General features: G+C 38.0%; 1 protein-coding gene across 3 annotated transcripts in view; it reads left to right on the forward strand.

Annotated features, from left to right (window-relative positions):
- Positions 1-213: 213 nt before the first annotated feature.
- CACHD1 (cache domain containing 1) overlaps positions 214-15,823 on the forward strand; it is a 136,518-nt gene continuing 120,908 nt past the window's right edge. The window contains exon 1 of one of the 3 annotated variants that reach the window (XM_063298070.1): positions 214-740. In XM_063298070.1, coding sequence (XP_063154140.1) covers positions 498-740 — 243 coding nt within the window. In that variant the 5' untranslated portion in view covers positions 214-497. The remainder of the gene's footprint in view (positions 741-15,823) is intronic. The other 2 variants (XM_063298072.1, XM_063298073.1) reach the window with 2 other exon arrangements.

Below are 15,823 nucleotides of genomic sequence, written 5' to 3' on the forward strand. Positions count from 1 at the left end.
GACTCTCCCGGCTTCGCCATTCTAATCGGCTCATTGTTGTGCACAAGAGCCAACGCGCAGCTTGGTGGCACCAGACACCTCCCTTTCCCCCTCGCTGACTCCGATCCCGGCCCTGCTGCTCCTGCGTCTCTTTCAGCTCCGCAGTTTGCCGCTCTCCGCAGCCAGCGCTGTTTCCAATCGGCAGCCGAAGCGGGGCTCCCAGTGTCTCTGCCGCGCAAGCCAGCGCAGCGGCTGGCTTCCCGAGCGCTTGCCTCGACTGAGCTGATCCATTCCCTTGGAATTAGGCTGGCCGAGGGCTCGTGATTGGCGGCCTCCGCATGGAGGTTTCGGCCGCCTCTCCCTGGAGCCCTGAGGCGTAGCAGCCGCCTGCTCCTCCCTCCCGCAACCCCGCGCCGAAGTTTGGGAAGCGTTTGGGAAAGTTTGCGCGCCGCGCTCTGGGCCGGGAGGTAGTCAGCCGCTGTCCCCAGCGGGGCGCTGCAAAAGTCGCTCTCAGCATCATGGCGAGCAGGCCGGCGGGGTTTGAAGAGGCCGCCCGACCAGCTCGCTGCTTCTCCAGCGGCCCAATTCTCCACCGGAGAAGGGACAGCGGCGGACAGCGGCCCCTGTGGATCGTCTATATGGCACTTCTCTGGAGGCTCGGCGCCGCCGATTCGGAGTTTTCCATTCTGGATGAGGCGCAAGTTTTAGCCACTCAGATGAGAAAATTAGCCGCGGAGGAACTGGGCGTCGTTACTATGCAGGTAGATAATTTCTGTTTTCCCCCGCTACTCTCATTTTCTCTTCGTTCTTCCTGGTTTTCTTTTTTCCCCTTTTCTTCATCTTTCCTTCCTGTTTTTCTTCCACCCCCCACCCCCCACCCCCCACCCCCCACCCCCCTTTTCCCTCCATCTACTAGAACGCTTTCTATCTTACTTTCCCCCTTCCCTCTTTAGGGTATTGATGCTTATCCAAATCCTCTGGCTCGTCTTAAAACGCCTGATCGAAGCAGCCTCCGTTCCTCGATTTGTAAGGAGGCAGAGGGGACTGAAGTCTTGGCTGAAGTCTCTCCCTATCCCTTGTTGCGACGGGGGACAGAGGAAAGTTTTTCTATAGCCAGAACGTGCGTTTTCTCACGACCGCTTGCTGACTTGTGATCGGGGCAGACTCCTGTACCCTTTCATATGCTGTAAGAGCATCGATGAATGCTGAAACATGATCTCCTGGATTTAGGCTGCTGCCTCCTGGGGTGGGAGGCAACGGAGAAGCTTGTAACTGGGTATTCTGCATATTTTTGGTCTTTCCTTCAAAGATTTGGTATAATGTGCTACCTTGAAGAGATTATATGGAAATCCGAATCTCTTGCACATAGTTTCAGCTGAGTGGAAAATATCAAATTGTCATAAATAACTTAAGATTTAACTTAGTGTAAAAAAAAGTGGAATGAGGTTTCATTGTTGATAAGTGCTACTTTCTCTTGGATACCATTATGGTGACCAAGTTTTCTTCAGAAAGAAAGTTAATTAAAAGCATTAAACTCTGCATGTTACTCAGATACTTTATAAACATGTTTTTGGGGAGTTACTCTGGACTAAATTATGCTAGGATTGTGATTTCCCTTTTGCATTGCAAATGCTTAATTATTTTAAATATTACTTAAATTGAACACTTTACAGTGGGTGTTAAAGAGATGGGAAAGGGAGGCCTTGTTTTTGAAAAATATTCTCATGGTGAATCTCCACGCATACTTTAGAGTCAGCAACAGATTTGAGAGGAGAGATGGCAAGGAGGGGTAAATACAAAATGTCAGGCTTATAAATGGAAATATGCTTAAGATAGGAATAATTTTCTTCCCTAATTTGAGGATCTAAGTTAAGTTCATTGTTTCCTGCAAAAACTCATTTCCTGGCCCTGGATAATTTGCCCCAGTTCAGAGGGAGCCAGATGATTAGTAATTATGGTCTATCTCTGCCTTTGTGGTTGCATATTAATGACAGTTTGAGTATTGTGCTTGCTGCAAAGAAGGCTAATAGCTGTGTTACTGCGACCAAGGGCGGCCTCCCCTGACAAAGGTGAAATTGGATCCCAAACACCCAGCGAATGCAAGTAGTCAGTGGCAAAGGCAGTTTTTAAAGCTTCCTAGACTGAAAAGGAGACACTTCTATGGAAGCAGCAGGGGTCTGTGCCCAAATGCCTCTTTATCTTCTTCAAACCCGCTCCCTTCCATTCTCTTTTGAAATATTTTTGTTTCGCTTCCCTCCTGGGGCTCAGCCTTTGTCAGTTCTCCTCTTCCTGGCCTTTATAGTAAGAAGCCATGTATTAAAATGACTTCGCTTAACAAGGTAGATAGTAGTAAATTATTGATATACTGAACTATGGAGAATTCACAAGTCACTTCTTGAAGAGCCGAAAGACACATTTCCCCCTCTGAGAAGCCTGCATGTACTCTGTGGTCTGTTGCAAATCTGTTAAGGATTATTACAGGGTCGGGATTGGGTTTTTTTTTTGTATACTGGATAGTGAAATTGGATCCCCTCATTTTAGGAACTTTGGATGTCTTTGAGTATGTATGAGATATCTTTTAATCCAATCAAGGCATATTAACCACGTATGCATTGATTATATGAATATTCTCAGATGTGTAATTTCAGCACATTTAGTTAATAAAATACCTGTCTAAGAATGGCAGCTTTTGAAGATTTATTGGTTTCAAGAAAAATACACAGTGTAGATGCTAACTATTGTGTGCTGTTGGTAAGGGAAAAGTTTAAAGCCGGGAGCCCTCAATACATTAAAGCAGTTACATTAATATTTGTGTTGTGTTCATTTTAGAGGAACCTATTTGTATTACAGATGCTTCTGCTTAAAATAAGCGAAGGCTGTGATTTCTGAAGGTATGTTAATTTAGAAGGCTGTAATTTTGTTGACTCCCAGTATGGTAATAAGTAGGCAAATATTCTTGTTATACTGAACATCTCCAGTAGTAACAGTGGTATAAGATAAGATTGCCCTATAGTTCTAAGTATGGTCAGATATCCTGTAATTGCAATAGATATAGATTTAGAAGAGTAGACATTTACTTAATTATGAGTCTGCTCTGCGTAGTTGGGGCAGCATAGAAGAAGCCTAAAATGATGGATGGACTAATGGAGGTAAAAGGAACGATAAAAATGAGATCTGGAGAAGATTGAATTGTGATATAGGTGAAGTAAGATTAATGAGATTAGATGACAGGTAGTACTGAAAAAAATATTGTAAATGTTTTGGATCTGACCCTGAACATTCAGTATGAATACAGTTGATTGGGGAAGCTAAGGTACAGTAGATAAAGGTCTGGAGGTAGTTGTATAAGTTAAAGAAGGGGAGGTAGTGTATGCGATACAAGCAGAAGATGAAAATAGGAAAGTAGGTAGCCACTCCCAAGTTCATGAGACCAATGAGGAGAGGATCTAAGTGACTGACTATAGCTGAATTAATATGAAAGGCATCAGGGTATTTATTCCAACTTTGAAGAACAGTAAACTCTGTGTTGATTCTGTTGTGAAATTTTGGAGCTGAAATATCAGGGTCTGGGGAAGTGTACTGAGAGGTTGACTTGATAAAATTTGCATATATGGGAATTGTACAAGATTGCCTACGAAGAGTATGAGAGGGAGCAAATGTTCTCCACTCCCTCATAAATGGATGAAGAACAATAGCCAAATCTCTCCTTGAAGGAACAGCTGGAAAGGTGAGAAGGAAAACCAAGAGAGTATTCTGTGTCAGAAACCTCGGTGATGTAAACATGTCTGTAAGAGCAAAATACTGAAAGATGCAGAATGCTTTTTAGAAACTAAGTGCACTGTGTATCTAGATTATAGCTATCAGTGGTTGTGTTTAATGCAGTATTCCAATTCTAATACAATTATGAAGGTGGAAGGATTTTTTGTGAAAATAACCCTTTTGAATCTTCAAATGATAAGGATTCACATACCTGTGTAGTGAAAAAAATTGACATTTGTTGCACAGGAAATTAGTGTTGAATCAGGAATATATTATTAAATAGTAAGCTGTATTTAAGATTTGTTTGTTTTCATGGCAATATAATGCTTAACTTCAGTGCAATACTTTAAATATGGATAAATGCTTTGATCAAGTTTATTGATATAACTGTGTAGCTACTTTTAATTTTTGCATGCCTCACACTGTATTTTTGATTAAAGTTTGTAAAAGATATCCTCTGTGCTTGGTACAATGGGAATGTAAAATATATTCCATATTTTGATGCTTTTTTAAACTTAATTGTTCATTGAACTTTATAAATAAGACATATTAGGATCTTGGCAATACAAGATTGCTAATTAGGAACAAAATAATGCTTGTACTTTATATATACACACACAAATACAGTATACAAATATTGCTTTGTAACACAATATAAAATAACAACTTTCCCAATCTCCATTCTTCCTTTTGAAAAAGTTTGTACATGCAATGCATGGCTTACCATTGATAATAGATAACATACCCATAAGCTTGTGCCAAATAATATGGCAAAACACTGCTGGCCATTAGATGTACTGTATGTAAGTTAAAAATGTCTAACTTTTAACTTGAATGGTTGCTTAAAGCTCCCCGCTACCCCCAACTTTAAAAGTAGCAATTCTTGTTGCTAAAATACAGTACATAATTTGCACTTTCGAAAAGTTTTGTTCATCTGGACATTTATACTTAGAGGACACATGGCAGCATTTCCCAGTATTGATCAGGATATTTGTTTCTTGAAACTCGGTGACATATGAATTATGTATATTTACCTGAATGAGCTCCATTGAATTAAGAAAGGCTGGCTTCCAAGTGAGCATGCGTAGGGCCAGGTGGGTTAACTAACTAGCTGGTTTATACATGTGCATACTTAAACTCTTGATTTTTCACCTGAATGTGTGGATGGTTTACCCTGAAAGGCATTATTTGAATTGGTACTGCATGATAACAAAAGCAATTCATTTCTCCTTCATAAGTATACTAAATGCTGGCCGCTCAGGATGATAACTATATATATGACATCCTAGGACACATCACAAATAGCTGTTCTGTGGGAGAGGTGTGCATGTCTGCTGATTTCTTTTCTAAATAATGCAATGTAGCTGCAGGAGACTCCCAGTTTGATTGCAAGAAAGCTAGTCAGGCCATTCTTTTCATACTAAATTTTCTGCTTAGAATGTGACCTCTTTTCTACCACCTTTGCTTTCTTTCTATCAGACTGGGAATCACCTGCAACTTTTTTTTTTCATTTATATTTTTAAAGCTCTGGAGGCTGTTTCCTTGTATTTGTTTTTAAGTTGATTCAGCTGGTTCACATACCAGTCCTGGCATTATCTATGAACCTAATTTGCTCACTACAATGACAAGATGGATCCACAGCGTACGCAAAGGTCACACACGATGTCAGTATTGTAAGAGTTGGTCATTTCATGTTGATTTAATCATGCCATTTGTTTTGGACAAGGTTTATCTTTTAAAATCATTGTCAAGGTGTATACAACCCAGAAAATAATTGCCTTGACACCTAAGCTAGAACAATTCACTGCTTTGGATTTATTGCATGTATCTTTTGTTCATTGCAAAGACTGCAGTGGCCAGCAAATCTCTGTTGTGTAGGGAGGAAAATGAGGCCAAATGAGTATTCTGATACTTCTGTTATAAAACCTTGTATCAGGAATTGCCTGATTTGGGTGTCATCATGAGAAGTAGGATGGGATTGCTGTAATTCAGAGCTGCCCCACTGTCTCTTCAGCACAAGGTGTCACTTGGATTAAATCATTTGGTATAATGTGAAATATGGCAGTGTTCAGTTCTGCTAATCTGCTTGTCTAGTGAGATGACTCCTGAGTAGTCATAAGATAAAATACTCATTAGGGTTGATATTGATTAATGCAGCATATAAACCCAGGAAATAAATATATAAAATGAGTCTTCCTGAGGATCACTAACCCAGGAATAAGTTTAGATGGATAGATCACACAATGAAGGGATATCAAGTATTTGTGTTAGTCCCTTGGCTTTTAAACTTTAATGGCCAAGTGTTGAGAGGGGAGGCTGTTGTTTGGGTTTATGTTTTGCCTGTATTGTCTGGACAGGCATCGGATCAGTAGTCTTGAGAAACGGTGCAAGAATGTACAGGCTTTTGGTTTGATCTTATAGATTTCTTCTCCCCATTAACCAAATGGGATACACATTTCATAGAACTGCTGTAAAATGTTTAGTGGGTTCTGTTATGTGGTAGTTATACCTTCTTTTCCTACTGTCTACTTCTGTACCTTCCAGTCCATTATAAGTTTCTAGTGTTGCCTAGGTCACATTAGGAAGAGAAATTTTGAAGAAGTAGTATTCCATAGTAACAGAATAGTACTAAACTGCATCAGATTTCTACTGAATGAGGTAGAAATAGGTTTGAAATATACAAGGGTCAGCAGTTCATTACCAAGGGAGTACATAGTAACAGGATGAAGTATTTTGCTGGCTGGAGATTTAGTGTAGTAAGAATTGTTGCCAAAATTTCTCAACACTTTTTGACATAGTACTGCCTTTAACATTAGTAAATATGTTTGGCTTAAAGGGATTCTGTACACATTCATTGTATTGCTATCCGAAGCCTTATGCATTGCTATTACATTATTTACCCACTTTGAACATTAATGAAGCCAAAAGAAATATGAGAAGGGAACATTTCTGCTTCTTGCTCACTTCTTTTGTGTGTTTGGCAGTACTTGGACTATCTATTGGCATAAGTGAAATTATTCTAGTTTATTCCAAATAGTCAAGCTTTATATGATAGGCAGAAGTGATCAAATGAATATTGCTGTAATCCCACAACAGCTGACTAAGTATATAACTAAAATTAAAAATTGCTCAAGTTAGGTACTGTATGTTTTTAACATATGAATTAGCCTTAAATAATTTTTGCCTGTTATGTGGTTCGTGGTATTATAGCGCAGTTAAAGGGTGAAGAGTACAGGCTTAGGTGAGAGTCTTGAAGACCTTCCAGACTGAATTTTCATTTTTAATGTCACTGAAGGGAGAAATGATTGAATGCACAGAGAGTAATCATGCATTTAATTCACAAAAAATCCAGTCAAATGTGGTTATTATCCTGATCCTCCTCCACTTCCCTACTTTTGGAGTGTAGGTTCTGGCATGCAAGTCAAAAGACAAGGATGTCCCACATCTAGAAACAGATTAGAAGGTTTGTATGTAAGCATACGAAGGATTGATATGACCAGCAACTCAGCCAGTTAGTAGATTCTGTTTGCAACTGGGAATTGGGTAGCTGTTGTAAAGCACTATGAATAGATGGCTTCCTTGCCTGGAAATTAAGGAGGCTGGCTGCTTTGGATGCACTGAGGGAGCGGGTGGTATGTAAGCTTAGGGTTATTCCTAGAGCCATCATTATTAGTGAAGACACAAGTGGACTCCATGGCAAATATGGCCATCTTCCAGCTTGACATGGCTTCCTAGACACTGCAGTAAGCCATGCATTAATAACCTCGAGGTGGGTTTGTAGGTGGGGAGCCATAGAAGTACAAACTACTGTAGCTAGATTGTTGACAGTGGTAGCAAACCACTGTAAACATAGTAAACCTGTTCTGAGAGAGCTGCTCTGGCTGCTGGTTTGCTGTCAAGCCAAAACCACTATACTTGTGACAAAGCCTAATATAGACCTGCTTTCTTATGTTCTTGTGCATCAACTTAGATCCTAATGAGGATGCCCTCTTGGGTGGGTGATTTGCTATGTGATAGCCCAAGTTAGGCATTCTTGATACAAACACCCCATTTGTGGAATTGTAAGATACTTTTAATTGTTTCTATCCTTGGGATTTGTTATTTTAATATAAAACAGTAGGTTAAAATTGTAGAAATAAAATTGGACAAACTGAAAACTATTGGGAATATACCTAGAAAATAACTCATTTAGCTATAACACATGCATTATCAATATACATTCAGGTAATGGTTGCATAGATATATAGGTAGTCTTTGTTTAGTGACTACCTTGTGTAGAAACCACAGTTATGATGGGGATGAAAAAGTAACTTTGTGACCAATCCTCACATTTATGACCTTGCAGGTCTATAAAGCAAATGAAAGCTGAAGTAAGATCATAAGCACCATCAGGATTTCACTTAGTGACTGCTTCGCTTGATGACCAAGTTGCTGGTCCCAATTGTGATCGCTGAGTGAGGACTTCCTGTACTAAATATTGTGTGAAAGAGGAATCTGCTCACAGTTTTGAGCAATTACAGATTTATTTAACAACATAGAAAATTTTACTATCTCCTGATGTCATCAGAAATATGTGTAAACAATTCAGATAGTGTATATGATACCTAACCATTTTGCTTCATACTAGTCAGCCCATCCTTTTTGGAATAAGAAAAGATACGTTTTGTCTTAAGCTGCCTTGATCATTAAAATTTGAAGCTCAGTAACGGAAATACTTGTATTTTGGGACGTATCTTTGACTTTCCAACAATGTAGAACAGTCTTCCCCAAACTGATACCTTTCAGATGGGTTTGATTCAGTTTACAGAATTCATAGGGATTCTGGAAATTGACATCTAAAACATCTGGAGGGCATCCAGTTGGGAAAGGTGATGTGTTTATACAGCTGTTTGATTTTTTTTTTTGCCTATTTTATTTGAAATCCTAAAAATCCTATTTTTAAGTATTTTTTTCAAAATTGATGACTACAAGCAGCTATAAAAATGCTCATTTTGGGAACATGAAAATATGAGTCATGCAAATAAAATCATGATTGCAGTTTGTGTACAATTTGCATGATTCCCAGATTGTGACAGGGTGATGATTTTGTATTTATTTGCTTTATTTGTATTTAAGCCTGACTATATCATAGTAGTGTCGGACACGACTAAACAGGAACCTTTACCTTTATATTATACTATATGGGAGTGAGTATGAGTCACAGAATCTGTTAATGAGCACTAAAATATATTTTAATAATGTTTATTTCTTAAAATAAATGCATTATTGGTAGTATGTAATTTAGGTTTTGGCTGGCTACTTAATGCCCTACCTTCTAAAATGAAAAAGAAATGTTAAAAATGGGGAAATGCTTTAAAATGCTAGAATGTGACAGTGAGAGATGATCCATTATTTGTGCAGCTCTTTTGCTTAAGTTTAAACTGAATAGAATTCTGGTATCTTAGTGTACTGATAAAAATAACATTGGGCTGATTTCCATGGAAAATAAAATTTCTCATCCTTAGTGCTTTTCACGTGGTGCAAGTTTTCCTTACAATTGTTAGCCAGTAGGTGAAAGGAGGTATTATTCTGAAAGTGTCATTTTGATCACTGGACTATTCATTTCTAATTAAAAACAATATGTTTAGATGGTAATTGCATCATCAAGGTTGTTCATCAAATGCCTGCTAATACCATGTTTTGAATGAAGTATGCACAGAAAAAAGTGTGATAATGAAGTATACACAGAAAAAAAACTGATACTGGAGTTCATGTTATGACTTATGTCTGGTCCAAAACCTGATCCAGGTTTCTGCACTGATTGATAGATCAATAGATCTGAAACTCTCAGGCCCTTTGCTTCTTTGCTTCAAGTATTTGAAGGGAGTTGATCAGTTTCAGTTGATCTGTAGGATTTGGAAGAAATACAGTAGAGACTGAATCATTTGCTATCCATTTTTCAGTTCAGCTTGTCACTTTGTTCATAAAACAAAGTGCCTCTTCCATTCAAATCCATAAACAAAACAATATGTCAAAGGAGTAGAATGATGTACTTTCAGAGTAATATTCAATATCGAGAAGCTGGTTCATTAGTAATGTATAAGTATGTTTTCTATATTTGAACAAGTATTCTCTTCTCTGGAATTTTCAGCAAAGATGCATTTTTAAGTCTGGACAGTTTTATTTTTCCTCTTTTAAAGTTAGGTAAATAGACCTTAATTGTATAGGAATAAATACTCTTGTATTTGAGTGATGATTATTAATTGAATTTTGCATTTTAAAATTTAGCAAAATGATGTGTCAGGAATTGAATGACTGTCAGTACAATGACATTACTTAACCAGAATTTAAAAAATCCATTTGTTACCAGGAGTGAATAAAAGTATGCTGAGGTATAACTTCAGTGATCCGTTCCATACTACAGTAATTGATAACAGGGTCATTGCAGAAAAGGGAGTTGTTCAGATAATATAAAATGGATAGATAAAAACATTTACAAATTCTTGCATAGGCACTTATTAACAAAAGTGATACTTTATTTGAGCCACTTATTAAAACCCATTTGTATTTGTACCCACAAAAAGAGTGGCAATGAAAATGCTGTTCTTTCCAAATATGAAAACAGATGCTGAACTGAACCATGAGTCTGAAGATGAACTGGATATTGAACAACTCTCTAACATGAGAATTAGACCTTTTCCCCAGTATATGCTGGTTACAGCAAGTTAGATTATAATGGTGTGTGTGTGTGTGTGTCTATACACAGTATATAAATAAAATTGATAATAACTGTCAGATGCCATGATTTGAAATAGAGCAGAATTTCTTTATATTTTGAGAATATAAGCACTGCAGAAGTTCAGTCGTCTATTTTCACAAATTGGGTTGGGTATCATTAAACCTAGTTTAGGGTGCTATGAATCAACCTACATTTGTTGCATGCTTATCACCTCTCTTTTACTTTGTTGTGTTCAAACTGATAAATTGTGGTTACAATTAACTGTAGCTTATTTGAAAAAAAGTCATCTTGAAATCATGGGAAAGATGAAATGCCCTGTATTAATGATGTACAAAAAAGTATAGGAAATGAGGAAACAAATGGTGATACTACAAAGAACTGGTATAACATTTAAAAGAATTTTTATGAACAAATCATCTGCTTGGGACATGTGTGGGTGTCCACAGGGGATAAGGAGGGGCAGATGACAGCAGATGCATCATGATATCATGTGACTTATATACTGACATCATTATATAATCTCACAATGTCATTATGTGCCAGTTTGGTCTAGTGGTTAAGGTAACGGGCTAGAAACCAGGAGACTGAGAGTTCTAATCCCTCCTTAGGCATGAAAGCTGGCTGGGTGATTTTGGGCCAGTCCCTCTCTCTCAACCCAACTCACCTCACAGGGTTGTTGTTGTGGGGAAAATAGGAGGAGGAAGGAGTATTAGGTATGTTCGCTGCCTTGAGTTATTTATAAAAATAATAAAGGCGGGATAGAAAATAAAATAAATAAATAAAATGTAATCTCATAGTCTCAAACTTTGTGCAATGACATGGTGTAGAAGTCATTTTGACATCGTTATTTGCAAGAGATGGCTGTGGATCATGAATTATTTGTCAATATATGGACATTTATTATATTAAAACTTTTATTTGAGTAACTCCTGAAATTAACTTTTTACCAATTAAATTAAACTTTGCATTATGAACATTGGAGTATACTTGGATTACATTAGTTTTCAAATATTTAACATCAAGTGAAATGGGCCAGCTTAATAACTCACAGCCTCTTCGTAGCTTCTGGTTGCTGTAGATTTTTCCCCTTTTTTTAATCAGTCGGATATTTAAAGAAACCAAAAGCATTACAGCTAATAAATCTTTATGGAACCATTTTTCTTACAAAAATAGTGTGCAGTGTAATAATTAGAACTGAAGGAGTGAAGTAAAAAATCATCTGGTTTACATGATTGGGTGTTGGTTTGGTTCCAACCATAACAGCCTTTTTAAAATGCTCCAAGGAATGCTGAAGTCTACAACAGTTTTTCATCCTATTCCTCTTCCACTTTTTTTTTTGATAACCAAACATTTTGGAAAGATGTAACAAGGTCCTGATGGAAAAGCAGTTAATATTGTTATGCTTAGGAGAACAAATCTGAATTTTTAATTAGGCTTTAGTTGTTTCTTTGGAGCATCAAGGCATCATTAGTGATGTAAGTCTTACTGCATTGGCAGAGTGACATTTCACTTCAAACACAGAGAATGCAGCTGTCCTGTGCTGATAAAAGTTGCTAAGCGTGATACAGCAAGGTGGATTCGTTGATAATTAGCTGTCCCATTTTACTGCTATGTTGAAGGACCCTGCCCGTCGTGTACCAAAAAAAAAAAAAAGGGAGAGACAGAAAACAAGAGTTATTAACTGGGAGAAAATCCAAAAGCACTTTTGGAATCACTTCAGCTATGGCAGGGCTGATAAGATGTTACGTTAAGAAAGCACATATATAATAATTCCTGTAAATGTTAAGTGCAGCTTCTTAGGAAGATGTGGACATATTAATTTAGCCAGCTGGGAAGAGTATAGGTTGTAATGATTCCTTCTTGAATATCAAAAGAATTGCTTTGGCCCAGGTAGTCTCAACAAATCAGGGTAGGAATATGTTTGAATAAAAAATATGCTTCATGTGGATTACACACACTCATGGGTCCCTTGTATGAGAAAGAAAAAGATCTTAGTGTGGTGTGCTGATTAGGGACTCGAAACTAGGAGATCTTGGTTTAAATGCAGTTTTACTGACATTACAGGTAGTCCTCGTTGAACAACCACTTGTTCAGTGACCATTCAGAGTTACGATGGTGCTGAACGAGGGGGGCTTATGAGCATTCCTCGTCGTTGTGGCCGTCACAGCATGTCCACAGTCACATGATTGTGATTTAGGCACTTGGCAACTGGCTTGCAATTATGACAGTTGCAGTGTCTGTCCTGCAGTCACGTGATCTCCATTTGCAACTTTCCCTGCCGTCTTCTGACAAGCAAAGTCGATGGGGCAGCTGGCAGGAGGTTGCAAATGGTGATCATGTGACATCATGCTTAACAACCACGTGAGATTCGCTTAACGATGGCAGCCGGAACTGCTGTTGTAAGTTGGCATGGTCACGTGACATTGCATTTTACGACTGTGTCGCTTATCAACGAGTTGCCAGTCCCAATTACCATTGTTAAGCAAGGACTACCTGTACAACAGTTGCTAACCTACCACATAGGGTTGTAACACTCCTTCCTCCTGCAGCTTCTAGGAAAAAGACACCATATAAATATAATGAATAAATACAAGAATCCTGCAGGATCCATCAAATGGCCTGTCCAGCTCAACATCCTACCTCCTCCCATGATAAGCCCAAGTGCTTCTGGGAAACCCACAGCTACAGCATGAAGGCAGTAACTATTCAGGCAGCATACTACTATTACTACTACATAATGATAATATTAATCCCTCCATGCCTCAACTCTTCCAACCTGCCATCAATCACCATGAAACATTGAAATGAAGTCTCTGGTGGACCCTGCTGTGTTGTTGTTGTTGTCTTGCTAATTTCCAATGCATGGTATTGACTAGTTGCCTTGAATATGGCAGCTTCTAGAGCAGTGTTTCTCAACCTTGGCAGCTTTATGATGTGTGGACTTCAACTCCGAGAATTCCCCAGCCATCATGGCTGGCTGAGAAATTCTGGGAGTTGAAGTCCACATGTTGTAAAATTGCCAAGGTTGAGAAATGCTGTTCTAGAGCAAAAGTGGGAAACCTGCGGACTGCGTATAGTCCCTGCAGCATATTCCGCTCCCCCCCCACTCAACCGCCTGGTCCTTGAGGTCATGTTGTAGGAATTTAGCAACACAATATTTTAGTTTTAGTGGCACAATTCGTTTTACCTTTTCCCCAGTCAAAACTGTAGTACTGGGACTGGAAAGGCTGTAGGTAGGAGGTGAAGAGTTAATCAGGTGGGACCTGGTTAGTATCGGATGGGAGATCATCAGAAAATACCAGGCCTGTTGACAAGGTCTTATGTCCTTCAGTTTTTAGTTACAATACATTTTCATATGTGTTTAAAATGATTCTTAAGCTATAGCAAGGCATTGATTATTCTCCTTTTTAAAAACTTTTCTTTTACTTTAAAAATGCAGGTTAGGATCAATAAACAAAATCATTAAGGGCAAACATTAACTTAAAATAAAGTTTTCTTTGGCAACCTTCAACAGTGTAAGTGTAGAGAATAACGTACTGATCTCTTTTGAGGCAGCATGTTAACTGTCAGTAATAGATAGGCACTAGGCCAAATCTGGGGTTTGTATGATCCTGTAGTTGTTACCTGAAGGAAGAAAATGTAGTATTAGTTGCAGGGCTGTTGTTAAGTCACTTTTACTGGACGTACTTTAGGCCCTGCTGTTTTTCCACAAAATGGCTGTCAATTTTGGTAATTTATTACCAGGATCTTGTGTAGATTCAGGGCCAAATAAAAATATAATTGCTTGCCAACTAGGGGGAAAAAATCTCTGCGTTTTATTATAAGTAGAGAATTATGCTGCGGATCGCTTAGGAGCATTTCATAACATCAGTACAGTTTGAAATTTCATTCTAGTACATGTTTGCAGTAAAACACTTCTACTCTTATGCAAAAAAAAAAAGTTAATACATTTTCTGTGTTTCCCTTTTCTGTTTTTCTTAACAACAACAATAACAATTTTTGTGATACAGTTGAGAGAAAAACAGCTTGCTCCAAATCCAGATATTGCAATATTCAGATATTTTAAGGGAGCCTTCACTAGTCATCAGTATAGTGACTTCCAGATGTAAGGTTAAACTCTCTTAATACTTGGCTAGTATTAACCATTAGCAAAATTACTGTAATGCTATCACTAGTCTTAATGTATGCAAGACTGGTCAGAAAAAAAGGAACGTGCATCAGTAAGAAGAGGGATTATACAGAAAACTGTCTTCCTATAACATACTTTGTAACCACTACTTGTATAAGCAGATCTTTTCTATGCTATCACAGAAGCCTTGATATTTCATATGGCAAATAAGTGAGTTTTTAGATACTACACATCCTTAAATCTCTTAGAAAATCAAAAATGTGTCAGTATTTCCTTCTTCCTGCTTTTATATCTTGCCTAGTCAATATTAAAACACACTTTTTTGGTTCAGTGATGAACTGGGCTTAATTAAAAGAGAGCCAGTTTGGTCTAGTGGTTAAAGCTCTGGGCTAGAAACCAGGAGATTGAGAGTTCTAGTCCCGCCTTAGGCATGAAAGCCAGCTGGGTGACCTTGGGCCAGTCACTCTCTCTCAGCCCAACTCACCCCACAGGATTGTTGTTGTGGGGAAAATAGGAGGAGGAAGGAGTATTAGATTTGTTTGCTGCCTTGAGTTATTTATAAAAATAATAAAGGCGGGATAGAAAAAAAAAATAAATTTAATTTAAATTGATAGAAACAGCAAAGCTAGTATGAGAAAGGAGATGCAAAGGGAAGTATGTCGATCTGATACTTGTATTTAATAAAATTCTGCTTATGAAACTAATCTGAACTAACACTAAAGTATGCAGGTTTGATTATGTTTCTAAATGTGTTGAGTGTGTATTGGGAAAATGCAACCTGTGCATGGGATCTCTCAAATGCTTGAGGACATCTACCTAAGCTTTATTCAGTACACTTTTACTGTGCAAACTTCTTTTTGCTAGGCCACTCAAAGCATAAATGGTTTTGCAACAGATTTTTAGCCTATGTTTTCTAATGAATACATTTTAGTTGCATTCAGTTATGAAATAATTTTTCATAATTGCTGTTCATCTAATCAAGTTTTGTCAAATGAGTGCTACTTTGTCCTTTGTTATGAATTGATTCCTTTCTGTATTATAAGGTAATATTTTGGTCTGTGGACTAGATAGAACTTGAATGAATACCGATATGATATTCATATTGAAATATGATTATCATTTCAAGATCGTCAGTGCAGGATTTAAAATTTATGAACAGTGTGGTGCATCTGTGCAGCAAAGTACATTTGACAGTCTTAAATGGTGCCCACAAAGTTCCACAACTACCTTTAAAAATA

This window comes from Candoia aspera, chromosome 3 (assembly GCF_035149785.1).
Source record: "Candoia aspera isolate rCanAsp1 chromosome 3, rCanAsp1.hap2, whole genome shotgun sequence".
Lineage (NCBI taxonomy): Eukaryota > Metazoa > Chordata > Lepidosauria > Squamata > Boidae > Candoia > Candoia aspera.